Source organism: Pseudophryne corroboree, chromosome 1, assembly GCF_028390025.1.
Source record: "Pseudophryne corroboree isolate aPseCor3 chromosome 1, aPseCor3.hap2, whole genome shotgun sequence".
Lineage (NCBI taxonomy): Eukaryota > Metazoa > Chordata > Amphibia > Anura > Myobatrachidae > Pseudophryne > Pseudophryne corroboree.
In genome coordinates this window covers 654992387-655017597 of record NC_086444.1, presented here as the reverse complement: position 1 = coordinate 655017597, position 25211 = coordinate 654992387, and the positions used below count along the sequence as shown (strand labels likewise).

Genomic DNA, 25211 nt, shown 5'->3' with positions numbered 1-25211 from the left:
TTCGGGGCTGGGGGGCAGTCACACAGGGAAGAAACTTCCAAGGACTATGGTCAAGTCAGGAGACTTCACTACACATAAATATTCTGGAACTAAGGGCCATTTACAATGCCCTAAATCAGGCAAAACCCCTGCTTCAAAACCAGCCGGTACTGATCCAGTCAGACAACATCACGGCAGTCGCCCATGTAAACCGACAGGGCGGCACAAGCAGCAGGACGGCGATGGCAGAAGCCACAAGGATTCTCCGATGGGCGGAAAATCACGTGTTAGCACTGTCAGCAGTGTTCATTCCGGGAGTGGACAACTGGGAAGCAGACTTCCTCAGCAGGCACGACCTCCACCCAGGAGAGTGGGGACTTCATCCGGAAGTCTTTCAACTGATTGTAAACCGTTGGGAAAAGCCACAGGTGGACATGATGGCGTCCCGCCTAAACAAAAAGCTAGAAAGATATTGCGCCAGGTCGAGAGACCCTCAGGCGATAGCTGTGGACGCTCTAATGACACCGTGGGTGTACCGGTCGGTTTATGTGTTCCCTTCTCTTCCTCTCATACCAAAGGTACTGAGGATAATAAGGAGAAGAGGAGTAAGAACTATACTCATTGTTCCGGATTGGCCAAGAAGAGCTTGGTACCCGGAACTTCAAGAAATGATCGCAGAGGACCCATGGCCTCTGCCGCTCAGACAGGACCTGCTGCAGCAGGGGCCCTGTCTGTTCCAAGACTTACCGCGGCTGCGTTTGACGGCATGGCGGTTGAACACCGGATCCTGAAGGAAAAGGGCATTCCGGAGGAAGTAATTCCTACGCTGATTAAAGCTAGGAAAGAAGTTACCGCAAACCATTATCACCGCATTTGGCGAAAATATGTTGCGTGGTGTGAGGCCAGGAAGGCCCCAACGGAGGAATTTCAGCTGGGCCGTTTTCTGCACTTCTTACAGTCAGGGGTGACTATGGGCCTCAAATTGGGTTCCATTAAGGTCCAGATTTCGGCTCTATCGATTTTCTTCCAGAGAGAACTGGCTTCACTACCTGAAGTTCAGACTTTTGTTAAGGGAGTGCTGCATATTCAGCCCCCTTTTGTGCCTCCAGTGGCACCTTGGGATCTCAACGTGGTGTTGGATTTCCTAAAGTCACATTGGTTTGAGCCACTTAAAACCGTGGAATTGAAATATCTCACGTGGAAAGTGGTCATGTTGTTGGCCTTGGCTTCGGCCAGGCGTGTATCAGAATTGGCGGCTTTGTCATGTAAAAGCCCTTATCTGATTTTCCATATGGATAGGGCAGAATTGAGGACTCGTCCCCAGTTTCTTCCTAAAGTGGTATCAGCTTTTCATCTGAACCAACCTATCGAGGTGCCTGCGGCTACTAAAGACTTGGAGGCTTCCAAGTTGTTGGACGTAGTCAGGGCCCTGAAAATCTATGTTTCCAGGACAGCTGGAGTCAGAAAGACTGACTCGCTATTTATCCTGTATGCGCCCAACAAGTTGGGTACACCTGCTTCAAAGCAGACTATTGCTCGCTGGATCTGTAGTACGATTCAGCTTGCACATTCTGCGGCTGGACTGCCGCATCCTAAATCAGTGAAAGCCCATTCCACAAGGAAGGTGGGCTCTTCTTGAGCGGCTGCCCGAGGGGTCTCGGCTTTACAACTTTGCCGAGCAGCTACTTGGTCGGGGTCAAACACATTTGCTAAATTCTACAAGTTTGACACCCTGGCTGAGGAGGACCTAGAGTTTGCCCATTCGGTGCTGCAGAGTCATCCGCACTCTCCCGCCCGTTTGGGAGCTTTGGTATAATCCCCATGTTCCTTACGGAGTCCCAGCATCCACTTAGGCCGTCAGAGAAAATAAGAATTTACTCACCGGTAATTCTATTTCTCGTAGTCCGTAGTGGATGCTGGGCGCCCATCCCAAGTGCGGATTGTCTGCAATACTTGTATATAGTTATTGTTTAACTAAAGGGTTATTGTTGAGCCATCTGTTGAGAGGCTCAGTTGTTGTCATACTGTTAACTGGGTATTGTATCACGAGTTATACGGTGTGATTGGTGTGGCTGGTATGAGTCTTACCCGGGATTCAAAATCCTTCCTTATTGTGTCAGCTCTTCCGGGCACAGTATCCTAACTGAAGTCTGGAGGAGGGTCATAGTGGGAGGAGCCAGTGCACACCAGTTAGACCTAAAGCTTTCTTTATAGTTGTGCCCAGTCTCCTGCGGGGCCGCTATTCCCCATGGTCCTTACGGAGTCCCAGCATCCACTACGGACTACGAGAAATAGAATTACCGGTGAGTAAATTCTTATTTTTACCGATATCCCATCAATATGCATTCCATTACAAACTCCATATCATTGTGATGGCAGATGACCCATCCCTCCCCAAGTCATGCATTGTCAATGTATAATGTGGCAGCTTCTCTCTATGATGTTGGTGTTTACATGTAAAAAAGTACTTTTAAAAAACAATGACTCCAAGGTCTGGATTTTGTTAGCAGTGGTACTTAACCATGGGCTACTTGGTCTGCTGGGGCCACTAAATTACAGCCTGCACTTAATGTCGATTTCTGTTTGAGCCTGAGGAATGCTTGAATGGAAATCTGCAGCCAAAGCTACCACCCTTATCCCCGCACGGTAAATTACTGCAGCCAATTGAATCCAGCCCTAAGCCTAATAAAGAACATGTGTCTAACAATTAGATTTTGCATTATCACAGCATGTTACATAATATATAGTAGTTAGTACAGGAAAAGGAATTTATCATATAACAAATATGTCTTTAATGTAGACAATTTCATAGAAGGCTATATGTCTGTATGTTGCTCAGCAGCTTTTTTTTAAATGTTTTTTAATATTTCAACCAAAAAATAAAAAAATAATATCATCAAAACAGGTTTACACTCAGTCATGCATGTGCCACAATTAGCTTTATTTTTATTTATTTTTGGGCGGAATGCAACATAATATTCAGGAGAGTAACTGTACAACAGCTGGAACAGGATTCATTTTTATTTTTTTTAAACCTAAGCTGGGTACACGCTTAAGGTACGGGCATTTGTTCTGACATCGGAACGAATGCCTGTCAGCCCAGGTTGCTCTTACACACTGGAATAATGTTAATGAAGGACAGAATGATCATGTTCCGTCCTTCAGTAGCATACTCCAGGACGCTAGCGATATCGCCAGGTTTAATGTGCAGCACATCAAACCTGACACTGTCATCAGTGACCACGGGTACCTGCATATCGGTCGTACAAACTGCCCGACAGGATCGGACAACATATCGCTCAGTGTGATATGATCGATTGTGTTATTGACACTTTAATTTTGTTTCATATGATCTCTAACAAACCTTAAGCATTGCATGAAAGTAGACCAGTCAATAATGTATACATTTCATTGGTAGATTTTAAATATCACAGAATGGTAGGTGCTCAAATCAACTTTATTAAGTAAGAATTTGTCTAGTAAAAGGTCTTCAAAATATGAAGGATCTTTTACAAGTACAGTACCAGCCATTCTGCAACTGAACGACGGTGAAAGAGGAAATATTTTCGGTACTACAAAGTCTGCTGAATCCCCCTCTCTCCCTGATTTGTATACAAACGTTAGCACATACTGTATAAAACTGGAACGGATTGCCATTTATCATGCTACAGTGGTCAACATGATATAAGTAGTACTACGATATACTTTAGGAAGTACTGGTTAACTGAGAAATGTATATTCAGTTCACTGTTAAGACCACTTTAAAATATTAATAACTGTACATGATCATTTTGGGTGTGGGTTATGGAAACGCAGTCTTGTCACTGGGTTCAGCAGGATGTTGCACATAGCAGCCTGGTAGAGTTGGTGTACCGCTGTGTTTTAACACAATTATACATTGATGATGGAATAACCTAGATATAGTAACTTATTTCTATACAAATAAAGAGAAAAGGTTATTATGTAGATACCTTTATCGGAAGGACAGCATTTTCCAATGTTTTTTTTTTTTTTAAAGTAGGTGTGTGAAAACTGTATATATGAAAAACAGTACATTAAAGCTATATTTTATGTTTACTTGTTTTAATTTACATGGGCTTGTTGAACAGTGTGAGTGTAAATGCAGTAAATTGGACAGCTGAAATGAAGAAATCACTGAAAGAACATTTTCACAAGCAGAAACAAAATGTCCTTTTATCCACTGAACTGCCCAAAAAAATTCTGATAAAAAAGGTCAGACACAGGATTCATTTTAGTTACAAACATCTTTTAAAAAAACATATTTTAAATATTCCAGTAGGGAATAAAAATACACCTCCACATGTACCATTACATAATTCCCAACCTTCCCCTCACCCCCCACAGAAGTAATAGATTACCCAAGGCCCTAGGTTTGCCATTATATCCCTTTAATCCAGGACACCTATGAATTACACAGGTTCTGCTATGGCTGGCTAAAGCTAAGCCTGCATTTCTCCTGGTTTTAATCAGCAACAGAAGTGGATTAAAGTGAATGCAAACCTACCCTTGTAGTCATTTAAACATTATCCTTCCCTATGGCAATAAGTACCCAGGGTACTTGAACATCCCATGTGGTAATAAATCCATGAACATTAAACACAAAAGTGGTCATATCCTCTACTTCCCCGTATGCAGAGTGGATTATAGTAGTGCAGTGCTGTGCTGGCAAATTTGCACTTAATTATTACTTTATTGTTTCGCTTCAGGGTGCTGTTTGCACTGCATTCTGGGGAGCAAAATAGTCCGTGAAGTCGGCGGTCACAGACTGCAACAGTACTGTCTGGGGGCCGGAAAATCTCTCTTCTGCATGCAGCCAGAAAACACAGCCACATGGGATACACTTGTATCAGGGAAAAGCCCACCTATTAATAATGCACTTATAATAACTGACTGTTTATTTATTTATGTATTACCAGTTATTTATATAGCGCACACATATTCTGCAGTGCTTTACAGAGGATATTTGCCCATTCACATCAGTCCCTGCCCCAGTGGAGCTTACAATCTAGATTCCCTATCACATGTACACATAGACACATTCACTACGGTTAATTTTGTTGGGAGCCAATTAACGGGTGGTCTTCAGTATGCAGACTGACGGGATCCCGGCGCACAGTATACCGGCGCCGGAATCCCGACACCTAAAATAGCTTGGCGCGCCACCGTGCCGAGCCCACAAGGGGCTAATTTGCACTCGCCACACTGTCGGTAAGCCGGCGGTCGGGCTCCCTGCGCCGGTATGCTGGTCGCCGGGAGCCCGACCGCCGGCATACCATACTGAACCCCCAATTAACCTACCAGTATATTTTTGGATTGTGGGAGGAAACCAAAGTACCCGGAGGAAACCCACGCAAGTACGGGGAGAATATACAAACTCCACACAGTTTGGGCTATGGTAGGAATCGAACCCATGACCTCAGTGTTGTGAGGCAGTAATGCTAACCATTACACCGTCCGTACTGTTTATGTAATTATCCATTGCTTTTTCACTCCCTTAACAGAAAATGGTCATGTTACAAATATAGGTGTTTCACTTACAGGGTAGTGATGGGAAATCTAGTTCTTTTTGGTGACTAGTTCATTATGATCTAGGTCACTGAAATCATTAGTTCATTTAATTCATTATTTTTACTGATTCTGAAACACTGCTGAGAGAAGTGATTGGAAACATAGGACTAGTCTATTACACATACAGGAGGCATTTCTACTACTAGCCCATTGGATGAATTATAGGGGTCTATTTACGAAGCCTTCGGTCAATTGGCTCCTAACTGCCATGCCACATGATGTGTTTGAAAAATGACAGTTAGGTCCTGATTGGCTGATACGTTATCTCCATCCAAGGCTTAGTAAATAGACCCCATAATCTTGTTCAAATGAGCAGATATGTTTATTATGTCTGATCCTTTAATATTTTAAAAAGCAATCACTTATACAACAAACTTGTAGCGACATGTTTAGCTCTGCAATGTTAATTACATTTTTATTATTTAATATACAAGTGAGAGACCAAAATTCAGGGTATTGCAATGTGTCACTTTTTGTAATAAAAAACAAAAAAAGAACCTTTGTCCCCCAAGCTACAGTATTAAAGATAAAGTGGAGAAGTTGCAAAGCAACTAATTAGCTTCTATAATTTGTCTAGCAGTCTATAAAATATCAGAAGCTAATTGGTTGCTATGGGTATCTTTTCCACTTTATCTCTCTCGAAGGTTTGACACATCTCCCCCTATGCCTTGTGAAGTAAAAACTACAGTATATAGCATGCAGCACTCAGCACATGTGTCTTGAGATGGTTGGGAGTGTATCTTGTAACTAATATACCAGGAGACTGAATCATGACAAAATAATACAATGCATATGCCTGAGCACAGCAGTGCCACCTGTGGTAGTTTAGAGGTACTGACTTATTGCATGAGAGAGATGAAAAGTAGTGGAGCAGCAGTAGCACATACAAAGAAAACCCAGAAGAATATTTAGCACAGCAGGCATATTCAGGACCCAGTACCAGAACAGCAGCAAGTGTCTGGACATCTGGACTAATAGGACAGTAATTTTATCACACACAGGCTTGGGCTAGGCAGTGCATGTTTTTGGGTTTTTATTTATTAGATCTGTATTTGTTGGGCTGTGTAGTACTTTCAACTTTCCTTTATACCATCAGATTAAGGAAATAAAAAGTCAGTGAGAGTGAGACAGTGAGTAGCCTGATGGAGCTAACTGTAGCCTCTGTGTCTAACTCCTCCCACTTGCTTTACTTCCTAATGAACTAATTTTTGCCAGAGCTGTGAACCAAATGAACTAGTTCACTTTGGGGATTAGTGCATTATGGACCGATAATTTATTAACTACATATCACTATTGCAGGGCAAATAGAGCATGACCTACATAATTGTAGACTTCCATGAGGTTCATACACAGAGCTGCTGTGACATCACTGGCCAGGCCCCTAAAGACTGCATCCTAAATGGAAGGTTAAAGAGCTGAACAAGGGAGCAGTCCTAAAGATATGGAAATGGCTTCCGCTTTCTGTAATGGATTGTGGAGGTATTGAAAGTCAGTTTAAAAGCAGCCAAGGATCAGAACTGAAAATCATAATATTAGAGTTTGAAAGTTCTTTAGCACCAAAGACTTATATATGATCACAAAACTTGGGATGGTAAGTCATCGAAACAGAGAAAAGTATTGCTGGGGCTGCAAAAAGTCCATAGTACTCACTTATTTTATTTCATTTATGCCTAGTAACAATAGCCTTGACTGGTATCTCTAGATAAATATACACTCAACGTTATAATCTAAATGCTGACACTTATACTGTCCTAAATCTAAACAACCATCAAGTTTAAACCCTAAATCCTTCTCAAGTCTTAAGGGGGGTACTCACGGAGAGATCCATGCTTAAAATCTAAGCAATCTGACTAGATTGCTTAGATTTTAAGCACAGATCACTCCGTGTGTAGCCCTCACAGCGATAGCGATGCGCGGCCCCGCACATCGCTATCGCTGGTGCTAGATTGGCCTGCATGCAGGCCAATCTAGCACATCGCTTATTTCACCCGCTGGGTGAACTGAGCGGCCCCCGTCCTCCCCCCGCATCGCTCAGCACACATCTCGCTGTGCTGAGCGGCGGGAGAGATGTGTGCTGAGCGGTTCGCTCAGCACACATCTCTCCCGTGTATATTGGGCTTTAAGCGGTCTTAGGTTCTGTAGCTATCCTAATCTTAAAAGATCTCTGCTCTTCTCCAATTCTAAAAATTTAATTATTCTGCAAGCGAGCCACCGTGGTAATCGCCTTGCTTTGAACAATACATACTACAATTTCCGCTTAGAGTACAGTACAATCCCTCATGCATGCAAAGACACCTGCCTAGACATGTGGCACTGCAAACCCCTTCCCCTCCCTGTACAACAGGCATTCCCAACCACGGTCCTCAAGGCACACTAACAGTCCTGGTTTTAGTGATATCCAGGCTTCAGCACAGGTGACTTAATTACTAGCCCAGTTATTTTGATTTAACCACCTGTGCTGCAGCCTGGATATCACTAAAACCTGCACTGTTGGTGTGCCTTGAGGACCGTGGTTGGGAACGCCTGCTGTACAATCATCCTGTGTTCGTGACAGGCCTAAAAAATACCACTGTCCCATCAAACTCAGGGTGATTGTAAGGGATACTAATTGATATTAGAGTGTAGCTATGTATCATTCATTACACAAAACCATTGTGTACTGTACACTTACATTTTTTTCTGCACCTACACGGATGTATCAGGCTTGTTAAAGTATTCCTCCATAAAATAGCTGCAAGAGCTCTATGTATATAAGTTCAGTTTAATTCCCTTTTATCATACGTCCCAGAGGATGCTGGGGACGACATCAAGACCATGGGGTATAGACGGGATCCGCAGGAGACATGGGCACTCTAAAGACTTTTCATAGGGTGTGAACTGGCTCCTTCCTCTATGCCCCTCCTCCAGACCTCAGTTTTAGAAATGTGCCCAGGTCGACTGGATGCACTCTGAGGAGCTCTACTGAGTTTCTCTGAAAATACTTATGTTAGGTTTTTTATTTTCAGGGAGATCTGCTGGCATCAGACTCCCTGCTTCATGGGACTAAGGGGGGCAGAAGCAGAACCAACTTCCTCAGAGTTTCATGGCTCTGCTTCTGGCTGACAGGACACCATTAGCTCCTAAAGGGAACTAAACGCTAGCCGTGTCTAGATGCTCACTCCCACAGCACGCCGTCACCCCCTCACAGAGCCAGAAGTCAGAAGACAGGCGAGTATGAGAAGAATGATCTTCAATCAAGTGACGGCTGAGGTGTGGCGCGGCTGGCGGGAGCACAGCGCGCCACTGCTGCCCACACACACAGGCACTGCAGGGCGTGGGGGGGCGCCCTGGGCAGCAAGAAAAATACCTCAAAACTGGCTAAAAGGGGGCATAAGATGCCGATGGCACAGCCCTACCCCCGCCAGTATAAATAATAAGTCAGTATACTGAGTGTAAGGACGTGCCATTGTGGGGGCGGAGCTTCTTCCTCAGACAGCCAGCACACTACTCAGCGCCATTTTCTCTCTCTCCTCAGGCTGCAGAGAACACGCTGGTCCTCTCCTCCACTTCTGACAAGTACAGGGTGCTATAAAGGGGGGGCACAAAGCGATTGTGGTGCATTTGATAGTGTATATTACTATTTAAAAGCGCTTTTGGGCTGTGGAGATACTGTGTTCACAGGCAATACTGGCACTGGGTTTGTGAACTGGCTGCTCCTATCCTGTGTCCCTCTGACAGATTTTATTGTGGGTCTGTCCCCAAAATAAGTCCCAGTGTGTCTGAGTGTGGTGTACACGTGTGAGCCATGTCTGAGGCAGGGAGTTCCTCCCCGGAGGAAGCCATTTTAGTGACACATGTGGTGGCACTACCGGCACACCAAGAGCCTGCATGGGTGAAAGAGCTACGTGACAGTATGCATCTCATTAACCGTAGATTGGATAAGTCTGAATCTAAGGCTGCATGCTGGAGAAAATCTGTGGAAGATGTGATTTTTCAGAATACTGTTATTCCTTACGCGGGCGGCCCCTCTGGGTCACATAAGAGACCATTTGCAAATGTTGTAAACACTGATACAGACATGGATTCTGATTCTTGTGTCGACAATAGTGAATCCAGAGAGATAGATCATAAATTGGCAAAAAGTATACAATATATGATTGTGGCTATAAGGGACGTGTTAGAGGTTACAGAAAGCACTCCTGTACCTCAGGAAAAAGCTTATTTATGTAAGGAAAAGAAATCCAAAGTCACGTTCCCTCCTTCACACGAACTAAATGCTCTGTTTGAAGGGATGTGGGTGAATCCGGATAAAAAAATTCGTATTCCCAAAAGGATTCACATAGCTTATTCTTTCCCGGTTGAAGACCAGAAAAAATGGGAGTCAACCCCTTGTGTTAGACAGTGCACTTTCCAGGTTGACAAAGAAGGTAATTCTCCCTGCTCCTGGCACGGCTTCTCTTAAAGAGCCGGCAGACCGCAAAATGGAAACGACATTGAAATCCATTTATGTTACCAATGGTACACTGCTCAGGCCCACTATTGCCTGCGCATGGGTGAGTTGCGCTATTGAAAAATGGTCAGAAAGCGTGTCATCAGAAATTGACATGATTGATAAAGATGAGATACTCCTTAAGTTAGGGAATATCAAGGACGCTGCCGCCTACATGCTGGAAGCAATGAAGGATATTGGGCTCTTGAGTTCACAGGCCGCTACCATGGCAGTATCGGCTAGGCGGGCGTTATGGATTCGACAGTGGAACGCGGATACAGATTCCAAAAGAAACATGGAGGCTCTCCCATATAAAGGTGAGGCCTTATTTGGCGATGGCCTGGATGCGTTAGTCTCGGCGGCTACCGCAGGTAAGTCAACATTTTTGCCCTCTGCGCCTGCACCGGCAAAACAGACCTATCACCCGCAAATGCAGTCCTTTCGGCCCAATAAATATAAAAAGGCAAGAGGTTTCCCCTTCTTTGCAGGTAGGGGAAGGGGAAAGAAGCCCACATCGGCTCCAGGTTCCCAAGAGCAGAAGTCTACCCCTAATTCTGCCAAATCCCCAGCATGACGCTGGAACTCCCTTGCGGGAGGCCGTGCGGGAGGCACGTCTCAAACTCTTCAGCAAGGATTGGATTCTGTCTGGCCTGGATCCCTGGCTGTTGCAAATAGTATCCCAGGGATACAAACTAGAGTTTCAAGATGTTCCCCCATGCCGATTTTTCAAATCGACCTTGCCAGCTTCTCCGCCAGAGAAGCAGTAACAGCGGCAATCCAAAAATTATGTCAAGACCAGGTTATAGTCCTGGTACCGTTGTCACAACAAGGGCGGGATTTTTATTCAAGCCTCTTTGTTGTTCCGAAGCCGGACGGCTCGGTCAGACCGATCCTAAATCTAAAAGATCTGAATTTCTTCCTGAAAAGGTTCAAGTTCAAGATGGAATCACTTCGGGCGGTGATTGCCAGTCTGGATGAGGGGAACTACTTAGTGTCGGTGGACATAAAGGATGCTTACCTGCATGTTCCCCATTTATCCTCCTCACCAGGCTTAGCTGAGATTCGCGATTCAGGATTGCCATTACCAATTCCAGACGTTACCTTTCGGTCTCTCCACGGCGTCGAGGGTATTCACCAAGGTGATGGCGGAGATGATGGTCCTCCTTCGTCAGAAAGGAGTCAATATAATCCCTTATCTGGACGACCTCCTGATAAAGGCGAGATCCAGGGAGCAGTTATTACAAAACATATCCCTCTCCCTGTCAATACTCCAACAACACGGGTGGATCATAAATTACCCAAAGTCACAGTTGGAACCGACGACAAGGTCGTCTTTTCTCGGGATGATTCTGGACACAGAAGTTCAGAGAGTATTTCTTCCGCTGGAAAAGGCTCTGGAAATCCAGAAAATGGTAAAACAGATATTGAAACCATCAAGTGTGTCGATCCATCAGTGCATTCAGTTGTTGGGGAAAATGGTGGTGGCCTACGAGGCCATACAGTTTGGCAGGTTCCATGCCAGAGTATTCCAGTGGGACCTGTTGGACAAGTGGTCGGGGTCACACCACAGAAAGATAATCCTGTCGCCAAAAACCAGGATTTCGCTACTGTGGTGGTTGCACAGCTCTCACCTGCTAGAGGGACGCAGGTTCGGGATTCAGGACTGGGTCCTAGTAACCACGGATGCAAGTCTCCGTGGCTGGGGAGCAGTCACTCAGGGAGAAAACTTCCACGGACATTGGTCACAACAGGAAGCCTGCATTCACATAAACGTTCTGGAGCTAAGAGCCATTTACAACGGCCTTCAACAAGCGGTACATCTTCTTCAAGACCGTCCCGTGCAGATCCAGGCGGACAATGTAACAGCAGTCGCATACATAAACTGGCAGGGAGGAACGAAAAGCAGAGCGGCAATGGCAGAGGCGTCAAAAATCCTCCGCTGGGCAGAAAAACATCTACAAGCTCTGTCGGCAATATTCATTCCGGGAGTAGACAACTGGGAAGCAGACTTCCTCAGCAAACACGATCTCCATCCAGGAGAGTGGGGCCTCCACCAAGAAGTCTTCGCAGAGGTGACAAGTCTTTGGGGAGTTCCTCAAATAGACATGATGGCGTCTCGTCTCAACAAGAAGATTCAGAGATACTGTTCCAGGTCGAGAGACCCTCAAGCAGTAGCAGTGGATGCACTGGTGACCCAGTGGGTGTTTCCGTCAGTGTATGCTTTCCCTCCACTTCCGCTGATCCCAAAAGTACTCAGGATCATAAGAAAGACAAGGGTTCGAGCAATCTTCATTGCCCCAGACTGGCCAAGAAGGGCTTGGTACCCAGATCTTCAGCAGTTACTCATAGGAGATCCTCGGCTTCTTCCTCCTCGGGAGGACCTGCTGCAGCAGGGGCCGTGTGTGTACCAAGACTTACCGTGGCTACGTTTGACGGCATGGCTGTTGAGCGCCGTATCCTAGCCAGAAAGGGTATTCCTAAGGAGGTCATCCCCACCCTTATTCAGGCCAGAAAGGGAGTAACGTCAAAACATTACCACCGTATTTGGAGAAAATATGTGTCTTGGTGTGAATCCAAGAAAGCTCCTACGGAAGAGTTTCACTTAGGACGTTTTCTCCATTTTTTGCAGGATGGTGTGGAGACGGGCTTACGATTGGGATCAATCAAGGTCCAGATTTTGGCCTTGTCAGTGTTCTTCCAAAAACAATTGGCCTCTCTTCCAGAGGTTCAGACCTTCGTGAAAGGGGTTCTGCACATCCAGCCTCCATTCGTGCCTCCAGTGGCACCATAGGACCTTAACGTGGTATTGCAGTTCCTTCAATCGGATTGGTTTGAGCCTCTACAAAAGATAGAGTTGAAGTTTCTCACTTGGAAAGTGGTGATGCTTTTGGCATTGGCGTCCGCAAGGTGGGTGTCGGAATAGGGGGCATTGTCTCACAAGAGCCCTTACCTGATAGGGCAGAGTTCTGATAGGGCAGAGAACTCGCCAACATTTTCTTCCAAAGGTGGTTTCTGCTTTTCACATAAACTAACCTATTGTGGTGCCAGTAGTTACTGACACAATCACTGATTCAAAGTCTCTAGATGTGGTTAGAGCTTTGAAAATCTATGTTGCTAGAACAGCTCGTATACGGAAAACAGAGGCTCTGTTTGTCCTGTATGATCACAACAAGATTGGCTGTCCTGCTTCCAAGCAGACTATTGCACGTTTGATTAGAAATACGATTCAGCAAGCTCATACTACGGCTGGATTGCCGTTACCGATGTCTGTAAAGGCCCACTCCACTAGGAAGGTGGGCTCATCCTGGGTGGTTGCCGGGGGGGTCTCGGCATTACAACTTTGCCGAGCAGCTACTTGGTCAGGGTCAAACACATTTGCTAAGTTCTACAAGTTTGACACCTTGGCCGATGAGGACCTAAAGTTTGGTCAATCGGTGCTGCAGGGTCATCCGCACTCTCCTGCCCGTACTGGAGCTTTGGTATAGACCCCATGGTCTTGATGTCGTCCCCAGCATCCTCTAGGACGTATGAGAAAATAGGATTTTGATAACCTACCGGTAAATCCTTTTTTCCTAGTCCGTAGAGGATGCTAGGCGCCCGTCCCAGTGCGTACTTTACCTGCAGTTTCGGTATTACAGTTACACAAGTTGTGTTATCTTGGTTTCAGCATGTTGCTGCAATTAGTTCATGCCTGTTGGCGTGTGTTATGTTGAATGCCATGTGTGCGGCATGGTTGAGGGTGTGAGTTGGTAGATATCTCACCACTAGTTAAGTAATTCCTTTCCTCGAAATGTCAGTCTCCCTGGGCACAGTTCCTACAACTGAGGTCTGGAGGAGGGGCATAGAGGGAGGAGCCAGTTCACACCCAATGAAAAGTCTTTAGAGTGCCCATGTCTCCTGCGGATCCCGTCTATACCCCATGGTCTTGATGTCATCCCCAGCATCCTTTACGGACTAGGAGAAAAGGATTTACCGGTAGGTTATCAAAATCCTATTTTCTGTAATATTTTCAAGTTGGCCTTTTGCTATTTTACGGTTAATTTGCATATACACTACGGCAAATATTGATATACAGGTTGAGTATCCCATATCCAAATATTCCGAAATACGGAATATTCCGAAATACGGACTTTTTTGAGTGAGAGTGAAAAAACCATTGTTTTTTGATGGCTCAATGTACACAAACTTTGTTTAATACACAAGTTATTAAAAATATTGTATTGAATGACCCTCAGGCTGTGTGTATAAGGTGTATATGAAACATAAATGAATTGTGTGAATGTAGACACACTTTGTTTAATGCACACAGTTATTAAAAATATTGTATTAAATGACCTTCAGGCTGTGTGTATAAGGTGTATATTAAACAAATGAATTGTGTGAATCTACACACACTTTGTTTAATGCACAAAGTTATAAAAAATATTGGCTAAAATTACCTTCAGGCTGTGTGTATAAGGTGTATATGTAACATAAATGCATTCTGTGCTTAGATTTAGGTCCCATCACCATGATATCTCATTATGGTATGCAATTATTCCAATATACGGAAAAATCCGATATCCAAAATACCTCTGGTCCCAAGCATTTTGGATAAGGGAGACTCAACCTGTACCATCAATAAGATATTCATTTGGTCTTTCACATACGTAAAACATTTTTATTTTTTTTTAAAAAGGGAAACTGTGTGTGTTCTGTTCTGTACTGAATAAGAAATGTCTCGTTTTAATTCACATAGCATTCAGAAGTTAAATTAGTTTCTACCAAATGAAAACAAATATAATCCTGGCTGAAGCAGACAGGTTTGGTCCATTCTGACAATATTAATTTTGGCAAAATATAAATTATGTGACTACAATATTTGATTTAGGTCTTTTTTCCTCATTTTGTTACATTAAATTGGCCACAGCTAAAATAAATCATTTGATATGCATTTGCCATAGATGGAGTATGTACTGCATGCACCTAAATACTTTTACATTATAATGCAACTAGCTGCAGCACCCAGCTCCGCTCAGATATATAGATAAAATGTGTCCAGTCAGGGACCCAAAATATAAAAAAAAAAAAAAAAAAATGAAAGTTCAGGTTCTAGAATCCATTATTCTTAATAAGCATCAGTTAGTTAAGATTAGATGCAATAAACCAACGGGTTTATTGTGCAAACAGCAACATTTAGACTGAAGGTTGGGTGTGTTCAAATAAAACAGTCAGTGAGGCGGGGTTGTGCTTCTTTTCTGAGAGTAGTGAGTGATGCTAGTGTTTACAGTGGAGTGATACAGCTGTGGCTCTGTGATGGGGTTTTGGTGAGTTGGAAGTATTTCAGGTGTGCGATTGTTTAAAAAAAATGCATGGTCATGTGATCTGGTGTATCAAATCATGTTAGTGGGATTCTGTCATTATAACACACCTTTATATATGGTCCCTACCTACAGCACCCTGATGACCGATCGCGATGATACTTATCCTAAAACCTGCCTGGGAAAATTACCTACACAATGGTGAAAACCGCATTGCAATCGGTTCATTGGTTTTGGAGTTTATCTCCATCAGACAGACTTTCATTTATAAGATATATAGATAAAAAGCAGACCTAGCAGTGAATACTAAAGGTCAGTGGCAAACTACAGCACATAGAGCTTACACCTACAACATGGAAAATAGCTATTTAATCTTTATGTTGCAGTAATAATCACTCCCTTTGTTGTCCGTATTACATGCTGATGTATATTAATGTGATGTCATACAAGGCTATCACAGAATTTATTAGCTTATTTTGGTATGTGGTCCCTTTTTGGGTGGCATCATGAAATTGCCCAATTCCTTCCCTACACCATCTTGAACCTTCTCATTTATCCTGCAAATAAAAGTATTTATTCTTCTCTTCCTACTCTACTACCTCTCCATTTGATCTTATAACCTCACACTAATTAGTTGAGCTCTGTCTACTGTGTTCAATATCAACCTGTCACAAAAGTAGTAATCACACACACTTACTTTCCGGTTATCTTTCCATCATTATTATTCAAACATGCAGTGATTACTCTGAAAAAGACACAACTCTGACCCAAGTACTATCAAATGACCCATTCTCTTAGCAGCCTTTCCCAAACTTCTTGAGATGGGGCCTATACTCCCCTTACACAACCCATTGGACACACATCAGTCCAGCTTTCCCTTACAACGCTCCACAGAGACTGCACTGGTGGTTGATGATTTGATCACTGCTAAATCTAATGGCCATTACTTCTAAGTCTCCTGGATCTCACTGCTACATGTGACATAGCTCACCACTCTCTTCTCATACAAAGATTACAATCCCTATGTCTTCAGGGAACCCGGTTTTCGTCCTACATATCAAATTGCACAAAAAATTGTCAAACAAATCAGTGATGATAGATTAAGGAAAGTTACAGAAAAATAAAAACTATGCATCAACGTGACAAGGGCTATAGAGGTATCTTACGTTGTCGATTATTAATATGTACTTTTTCTTTATTGAACTAATACTGTAAAAATGACATGCGTTACAGCCAGTATTAACTACACACACCTCAGACTTCTGAGAAACAATTCTGTAAATGACTACACAAAACAGTCCTTGTAAGTTATCCAACCTTTTACAGCATGACTTTGCATCTAAGTGTCTCATTGCAGTTGATTTCACATTTTCTTTCTTTTTATCCCTCCTGTTGGCTTGTACACAACCAGAGGGAGTGTTAATATACCAATTTTGTGGCTCTCTTCCACTGTCGTGTCACAGAACATCATTTTTTTACCGATCCTCAGCCTCATCGCTTTAGCTATTTCAAGAATCCTGATAAAGCAGTAAACATAGAAAACAGAAATAAGAGCTACAATAATTATATATATATGTGGCATTACTGCAATGACAGTTACAATGTTGTGCTTTAAACAAAAAAAAACAAAAAAATTTGATAATAATATCGCTAGCTATAAATACACACACTTGTCCGAAAGATGAGCCCAGGAATACACTAGACCTGTGTTTCCCAAACTTTCTTGAATCATGACACCCTAGAGCAGGCTTTTTCAACCAGTGTGCCGTGGCACACTAGTGTGCCGTGACCAGTTGCAAGGTGTGCCGCGGAGCCAGAGCAGCTTCCTGCACCTTCAGAGTGAACTGTAGGCCCGGGCTCTTCTTAGAGGATCAGTCGTGCTCTGACTGTGACCTATGCCTTGAAGACGCGGCGGTGTGATATCATAGGTCACGGACGCTGCGTCTCACCACCCAGCCAACCCACCCGCCTGCATACACATCTTCCAGTTCCTGCATTCACAGCTTTCCTTGCCCACCCACATCCACACCTGCCTGACCGCCCGCTGCTCAGTATTCGCAGCACTCCACTATGAACAACCCCTGCCACTGAGAGACAGGGAGGAGGACAGGTGACCGGTAGGGGCTAATATTTGTTATTTTATTTCTCCTGTGGGGAACAATAGGATTTATGAGGGGAGAATAATGATTTATGAATTTATGGGGGGAAGAATGTGAATAATTCATGTGGGGAGCAATAGGATTTATGTAAGGAGAAATGTGATTGATTTATGTGTGAGCAACATGGATTTATGTGGGGAGCAATGTGATTGATTTATGTAGGGAGCAATAGGATTTATGTGGGGAGCAATGTGATATTTTTTTCTGTGTAGGCCAATGTATGTGTGTTGTTCTTCTAACTGTGAGGGCCACTGTGTGTTTTTTGTTTTTTTGGGTGGGGAACTGATGGTGCGCCTTGGCAATTTTAAAATATTGTCTGGTGTGCCGCGAGTAAAAAAAAGGTTGAAAATCACTGCCCTAGAGTATCAGCATTTTTCTTGTTCGTTCACTAGGGGGCACAGGAGGAATAAGCTGGGTGTAGCTAGGTGGGGGAGCGAGCAGGCACCAAAGGTTAAAATTTTTGTACCCCGCATGCCTCGGTTTCCCTTTCCCCTATACCGCAGTTTTTTTTCATTGGTGCTGGTAGGAGCATTATTTTGGGGGGGCTGGTATCCTCAGTACCCGGTTACTTTATTTTTCATTCTAAAAGTTTTTCCCTATTGAATGATGGTACAGGTGTCCACCGGACGCCCATGCAGCCGCTCCAACACCTGGCGGCAGCATCAGCGGGTCAGTGACTTGCGTAGTGGGGGATCCCTACAAGGGCGCACACCTCTGGGAGACCACGTATGGGAGACCACGTCAGGACGACGGGACGGTAAGCGACTGGCTCCATTCTTGCAGTGGGGGGCAGGTGTGGTGGGGGCCTAGAGCACTGCGCTTCTCCACTAGACCACCAGGGGCCGTTGATAGCACCTGAGGGGGGAGATGAGCCTAGCCTGTAGCCCCTCCCCCGCTCCTGAGGCTTGCTTGGAGCCTAAACTTACTGCATGCCTCAGGCAAAATCCACCTCCCCTCATAACACTGGGCAGCCAGTTTGAGCACAGTGCTGCTCCAGCTTTTGTACAGAGAGGGAGGCTCTGTCTCCCCTGTACCTTGCTCCTAGTAGGCCTTGTCCTTTGCTAAACTCCTGCCTGCTTTTCCCAGCCAGACAACTGAGTATTAATGCTTACTGCCACTCACTTTATAAGAACAGCCTGTGGTTGGTGCCTTGCTAAATATCTATAGTGTATATCACTAATTTTTTTGTAGCTACTGCCATGCGAGGGGACACGGTGCACTAATTGGGGCTCCCGGTCACTCTACAAAGAATACGACACCAAAAAACCATAAAAAACTCTTGTCGACCTTTTGACCTGTCGACCTAGACCATGTCGGCCTAAAGACCCTGTCGACCAATAGTGGTCGACCTAGACACTGTCGACCTAGTTACTATCTACCTTTCATATCACACCCGAACTGTACAGGGGCATTATTTGTATGTGGCACTGTACAACAGGACTAAAAACGGGGTTATGACACAGTCATATTCCTACAAATCCCAAAAAATGTGCGCACAAAAATGGTGTGTGGCTTTGTGACAACTATGCCACATCCCCATTTTTGCACATGCTCTTTCCCTTGACTACAGATCTTTTCTGGCTATTTGCCTCTGACTGGTTGGCCACCCCTGTCCTAGGAGATACTGGGATGGTCTAGTATCATGGGGAACCCCAAAGCTCCCAGACCGGGTGGGAGAGTGCTGAGACCCCTGCAAAACCGATTGACCAAACTGAAGGTCCTCTGTAGCCAAGGTATCGAACTTGTAAAACTTAACAAACATGTTTGAACCGGACCAAGTAGCAGCTCGGCATAACTGTATCAGCTGATTGATGTGAAACACTGACACTACCTTAGGTAAGAATTGCGGGCGAGTTCTGAGCTCCACTCTGTCCTCGTGGAACACCAGATAAGGGCTCTTACAGGATAAGGCCCCTAACTCTGAAACACGCCTCGCTGAGGCCAAGGTCAACAACTTGACAGTCTACCATGTCAAATACTTCATGTCCACCCTGTGTAAAGGTACAAACCAGGCTGAATACGAAGGACACCCTTCAAGAACGTCTGGATTTCTAGGATAACAGCCAACTGTCTCTGGAAGAAGATAGACAAGGCCGAGACCTGAACCTTGATGGAGCCTAAGCGTAGGCCCATATCCACACCTGACTGCAGGAAGAGTAAGAACTGACCTAGATGAAAGCCACAGTAGAATACTGTCGAACCTCACACCAAGAGACATACTTCTTCCATATGTGATGGTAATGTTTTGACATGACCATCTTCCTGGCTTGGACCATAGTCGAGATAACCTTGCCGGGAAGACCTTTCCTGGCTAAAATCTCCCTTTCAACTTCCATGCCGCCAAAAGATGCCACGGTAAGTCTGGATAGACAAACGGCCCTTGTAGAAGAAGATCTTCTTGAAGTAGCAGAGGCCAGGGCTCTTCAAGGGACATGGCTAGGAGGTCCGCATACCAGGCCCTGCGAGGCCAATTGAGGGCAACCAGAATTGCCTGGACCCTTAACCTTTTTAGCCTTTTCAGAACTCTGGGGATGAGAGGAATTGGAGGGAACAGGCAGATCAACTAGTTAACCCACAGCGCCGTCAGAGCATCCACCGCTGCGGCCAGAGGATCCCTCATCCTGGAACAATAAAGTAGCAGCTTCTTGTTAAGCCGAGACGCCATCATGTCGATTTGCAGGCAGCCCCACTGATGAATCAACAGCTGAAACACCTGCAGGTGTTTCACCCCATTCCCCTGGGTGCAGATCTCGTCTGCTGAGAAAATCGGCTTCCCAGTTGTCCACTACCGGAATGACTATGACCCTGGTGTTGCGTTCCGCCCAGAGGAGTATCTTGGACACCTCTCGCATTTCAGCCCAGCTTTTTGTACCTCCCAGTAGGTTTATGTACGCCACAGCTGTGGCGTTGTCCGACTGGACCTGTATGGCCTGACAGAGAGAAGAAGCCAGTAGAAGGGCATTGTAAATCGCCCTGAGTTCCAGAATATTTATTGGAAGGGAAGCCTCCTGAGGCGACCACCGTCCTTGGAACTGGGCCCCCTGGGTCAACACACCTCAACCGCGGAGGCTCGCATCCGTAGTCAACAGAATCCAAGCATGAACTCTGAAGTGTCGACCCTCCATTAGGTGGGAGATCTGCAACCACCACAACAGGGAAATCCTTGCTTTTGGTGAAAGGACTATCCTCTGGTTAATGTGCAGGTGTGATCCAGACAACTTGTCCAGTAGATCCAGCTGGAATGGACGGGCATGGAATCTTCCATATTTAATTGGCTTGTATGGGGCCACCATCTTTCCCAGGAGGTGTAGGCAAAGATGCACGGAGATCTTGGTCAGTTTCAGAACGAAGCGAACCATTGACTGAATTGTCCGTGCCTTGTCCATAGCAAGGAACACCTTCTGAGACACCGTGTCCAGTATCATCCCCAGGAACCGAAGCCTCTGCGAAGGTTATAGTTGGGATTTCTGTAGATTGAAAATCCATCCATGATTCCTGAGCAGCCGCGTAGTCAGGTCAATGCTTTCCAACAAACGTGACCTGGATACTGTCTTTATGAGGAGATTGTCCAAGTATGGACTGATGTTCACTCCCATCAGACAGAGCTGCAGCATCATCTCCGGCATCACCTTCGTGAACACCCTTGGTGCCGTGGAGAGACCAAAGGATAGGGCCCGGAACAGGAAGTGATGTTCCTTTAGTGCAAACCTGAGATCAGCCTGATGAGGCGGCCATATGGGGATGTGAAGATACGCATCCTTGATATCTAGGGATACCAGGAACTTCCCTTCTTCCAGGCTCACAACCACCGCTCTCAGAGACTCAATCTTGAATTTGTACACCCGTAAGTATGTGTTTAGAGACTTGAGGTAACAAGAATTGGCAGAACTGAACCATCCAGTTTCAGTACCACAAACAGGCTAGAATAAAATCCTTTGTTTTGGAGTAGAGGTGGAATTGGAACAAAGACCTGCATGCACTGCAGGCTTTGAATGGCTTCTAGCAAGGTAGCCCTTGTTACAGGTGAAGCTGGCAACCTTAGCTTGAAGAATCTGTGAGGTGGGAGCGCTTGAAACTCCAACCGGTAGCCCTGGGAGATTAGGTCTTGTACCCAGGGTCCCGGCAGGATTACGCCTAAACGTGACTGAAAAATTTTAGGCGCGCACCAACCTGTAAGTATTCCCGAAGCTGGGGCTAACCGTCAGGCGGAGGGCTTGGAAGAGGCAGAGCCTGAGCTCTGCTCCAGGGAACCAGCGTCCGCTGGTCTGCATGGTTTACCTTGGTTTCCTCTAGCGGCGTTGGAGGCACCTCTGGCCTAGCCCCTAAACCTGGCCACATGAAAGGACTGCAGAGAAGGACTGGGGTAAGCACCTCTAGCTGGAGGAGCTGTCGACGGCAGATAGGTGGACTTACCTGCCGTTGCTTGTGAAATCCACTTGTTGAGTTCCTCACCAAATAGAGCCTCCCCCGTAAAGGGAAGATTCTCAACACCCCTTTTGGAATCAGCGTCTGCTGACCACTGCCGCAGCCATAAAGCTCTGCGTGCCGACACTACTATAGCCATAGAGCACACCTTCCTATCCTCAGGGGGAAAAGGAAACTATGTCAGTAACTGCTTAGGTATCTGAAATCTCTTATCAGGATTAACCCATGCTTCCTTAAAAAGCGTGTTTAATTCTTTTGAGACTGGAAGCGTAGCAATAGACTTAGGTTTTACATTAAAAAACAACTCTTCTACTATTTCCGTCTCTTTATCAGGGATATTCAGTACCTCCCGAATAGAGTATATAAGAGCTTCCACTCTCTGAGACAAGGTACCGTCTCCTTTATCAGCTTCCACCTCACCCTCCTCGTCTGGCATATAGTCATCAGAGTCAGACTGGAGAACATGGGGCAGTGTGCGTTTCTGTGAAATAACCATAGGAGGCTGAGAAGCTGGCCTCTGGTCCGAATTTTGCAACATAAAATTATCCATAGATTTTTTTAAATCTTGCCTCTCCTGTCTGGCAGTAGCCAATTCAGATAATATGTCTGTAATCATCCCTTTAAATGAATCCAGCCATGTTGGCTCCTGAGTGCTGCTTCCCTGTGAAGGGGGGCTGCACTGTGCACACAACAGAGATCCCCCTGAGGGAGGGGAAAACTTTGTGCTGCAGGACTGACATATTACTTTTTTGCCTGACTTACTGTACAGCAGAATACACACACACGAACATGTGAAAACACAGTAACCCAGATAGTTTGTGAGGTGGAGACAGAGAGGGAGAAATCAGCATACCTTGCCTCTACAGCTAAAGCAGTGCTTTGCTGGGCAATAACTAGGAACCTTATATGAAGGACCCAGAATATTACATATAGTATATCACTCCACCCCACTACAAGCCCCCCTGAAACCAAACAAGGTTCTTTTGAGGGTCCTTGGAGGAGCAGCGCTTCTCTGCATGCAGCCTGTCGGAGAAGCAGCAGGAAATGGCGCCTGAGCCGCTGGTCCCGCTCTTCCGGGAAGCCCCGCCCCCTTAAAGGCGCACAGTGTTCCTGCAATATTTATACTGGCAGGGTCACAATTATACATAGAAAATGGGGTTAAAACCCCTTTTCAGCATCAGTTTGTGGGCTTTTAAGAGGGATAACAGCAGCCACTCTATGTGCCCGCCGCCGTAATGCTGCCAGCAAAACAAAGGACCCGCTTACCGGGACCCCGATTCAGTACTCCCCACCAGCGCGTCTTCAGCTCAGCAATTAGGGGTGGCAGCATGCTGTGGGGGAGAGCGCACACCGCTGTGGGCGAGTGAAGCAACCCTCGTCAGGAGCAATGTTCTCTCAGCAGGGATGCGGACCATTAACCCTAGTAAGAGGTTGGTACCGCCCCCCCCCCCCTCTAAGTCCCACGACGCAGGCAGACTGGTACCAACCAGTCCTGCCTGAAAACAAACTTAAATAAATTTGTCTGGAGCTCCAGATAATGCACCCAGCTCCTTGGGCACATTTTTCTAAACTGGGTAGAAGGCACTTCCTTTTGCAGGAGATACGCTGTTTGGTTAGGAACTGGACGAAACTGTTTTCACACTGGCGGTGTCTAAGACGGCCTTCTTGCCTTCAGCTGCACCACCTCTAGCCAAAACAGCTTTTCGCTCCATTCGTCTGCAGGGCAGAGTCAAAGGTCAGGCGTCCTCTAGATATCAGCCTCCATCCAAGGGATCTAAGCAGCCCTGGGCTACCAGATGTCCGACTCCCAGGCGGCCCGAGAAGCCCACCATGTGCAGAGTCCTGGGGGACCTCAGACACTTGTTCAGACTACCTACACAAGGTTTCCGGGTTTCATGTGAACCAGGAGATAGTTGTCCCAGCTTCTGAGGAGGGTTCTTCTGAGGAGACCTCTCTGGATGTTGTCCGGGCTCTCCGTTTTTTTTTTTATAAATCTGTTTATTTTGATTTTCATAGAATATAAGGTCAAACAGGAACAGATCGTTAGCATTTGATGAAGTAAACAATTACATCATGTAGGTAGGTACCTCAAACTATATCTTAAAGAAAACATTCAATCTTATCTGAGCATGGGAACAAAGGTATTACTCCAGTGATTATGTCATATTCTACAATCTTGTAGCCACTAATGATCTTAAATCCGTTAAATCTCTAACTCCAAGAACCAGTCCTTAGGCCCGAAGTGTCATTAATAAGATTAATACTCAAAGTTACCGGAGTACAGAGATATAAAAAAGGCATATATTTCAGGTATTCAATATTTGTACCATAATAACCCACATGAAGATGCTCCCTAAAACTAACCATTAAAACATCATTCAAAAATCTATTTGTTTTCACATGAAGATGAGAAAAAAGTACAGAGAGAGAAGAAAGAAGATGGGGTAGAGAAGTACATTAGGGTAAATGGGGGTGGTGGGGGGGTAAAGATGTTCCTGACAATAGAATCGAGGAAAAATAGCAGTGAATGTATCAATCTCCTGGCAGGGTCTGGAGGAGTTCAGCCCTAGGATTTAACAGCATAAGCGGCATGGATGATCATGAGGTAGATTCTTCTAACAGTTTCCTATGTAGAAACCATTCAGTTTGTTCAAAAACCTTAAATATCTGGGCCTGTGTGGACTGATCCCGTGACTCTATATAAAGACCCCACTTCTTGTAAAAAGTTTTAACCCCCACCTCTATATTGACTTGAACCGATTTCCTGTCATAGTATAGTATCTGTAAAAGTTTACCATGAACTTCCCCAAGTGTAGGGGGAGAGGATAATAACCAGTGCGATAAAATAATTTTCTTTGAGACCGTTACCAAAATAGTGAGAAATGGTATAATTCGCCGTTTCTCAGTTCCTAAATTCCATTCGGAGAAATTTGCACACAAACAAGATAGGGGTGTTGCTGTTACGTGTATATTCAGAAGCTTATTAATATAGGCCAGAAGTTTGTTCCAAAAACATTTAATCAGACCACACTCCCAAAACATGTGATAGAAGGAAGCCGTGCGTATATGACAGTTGGGACATTCCCCAGTTTCTGTGGGGTGAAACTTAGCATGTTGACTCGGGGAAATATAGGCTCTCTGTAGAGTACGCAGGTGGACCTCCTGTAAGTAAGGTGAAGCCAGGGCTTTAAGGGTAGAGACATAATGATCACTGAGTTAGCGATGACTAGTCAGGCTAGGTATATCCTTACTCCATTGGTTAAGTAGTCTATCCCATCTACAGTCTAGAGT

At 45.1% G+C, this 25211-nt stretch overlaps 1 protein-coding gene across 1 annotated transcript in view; it reads right to left on the bottom strand.

The window, feature by feature from the left end:
• Positions 1-16503: 16503 nt before the first annotated feature.
• POLR1E (RNA polymerase I subunit E) overlaps positions 16504-25211 on the bottom strand; it is a 140794-nt gene continuing 132086 nt past the window's right edge. The window contains exon 12 of the mRNA XM_063914661.1: positions 16504-16853. Coding sequence (XP_063770731.1) covers positions 16700-16853 — 154 coding nt within the window. The 3' untranslated portion in view covers positions 16504-16699. The remainder of the gene's footprint in view (positions 16854-25211) is intronic.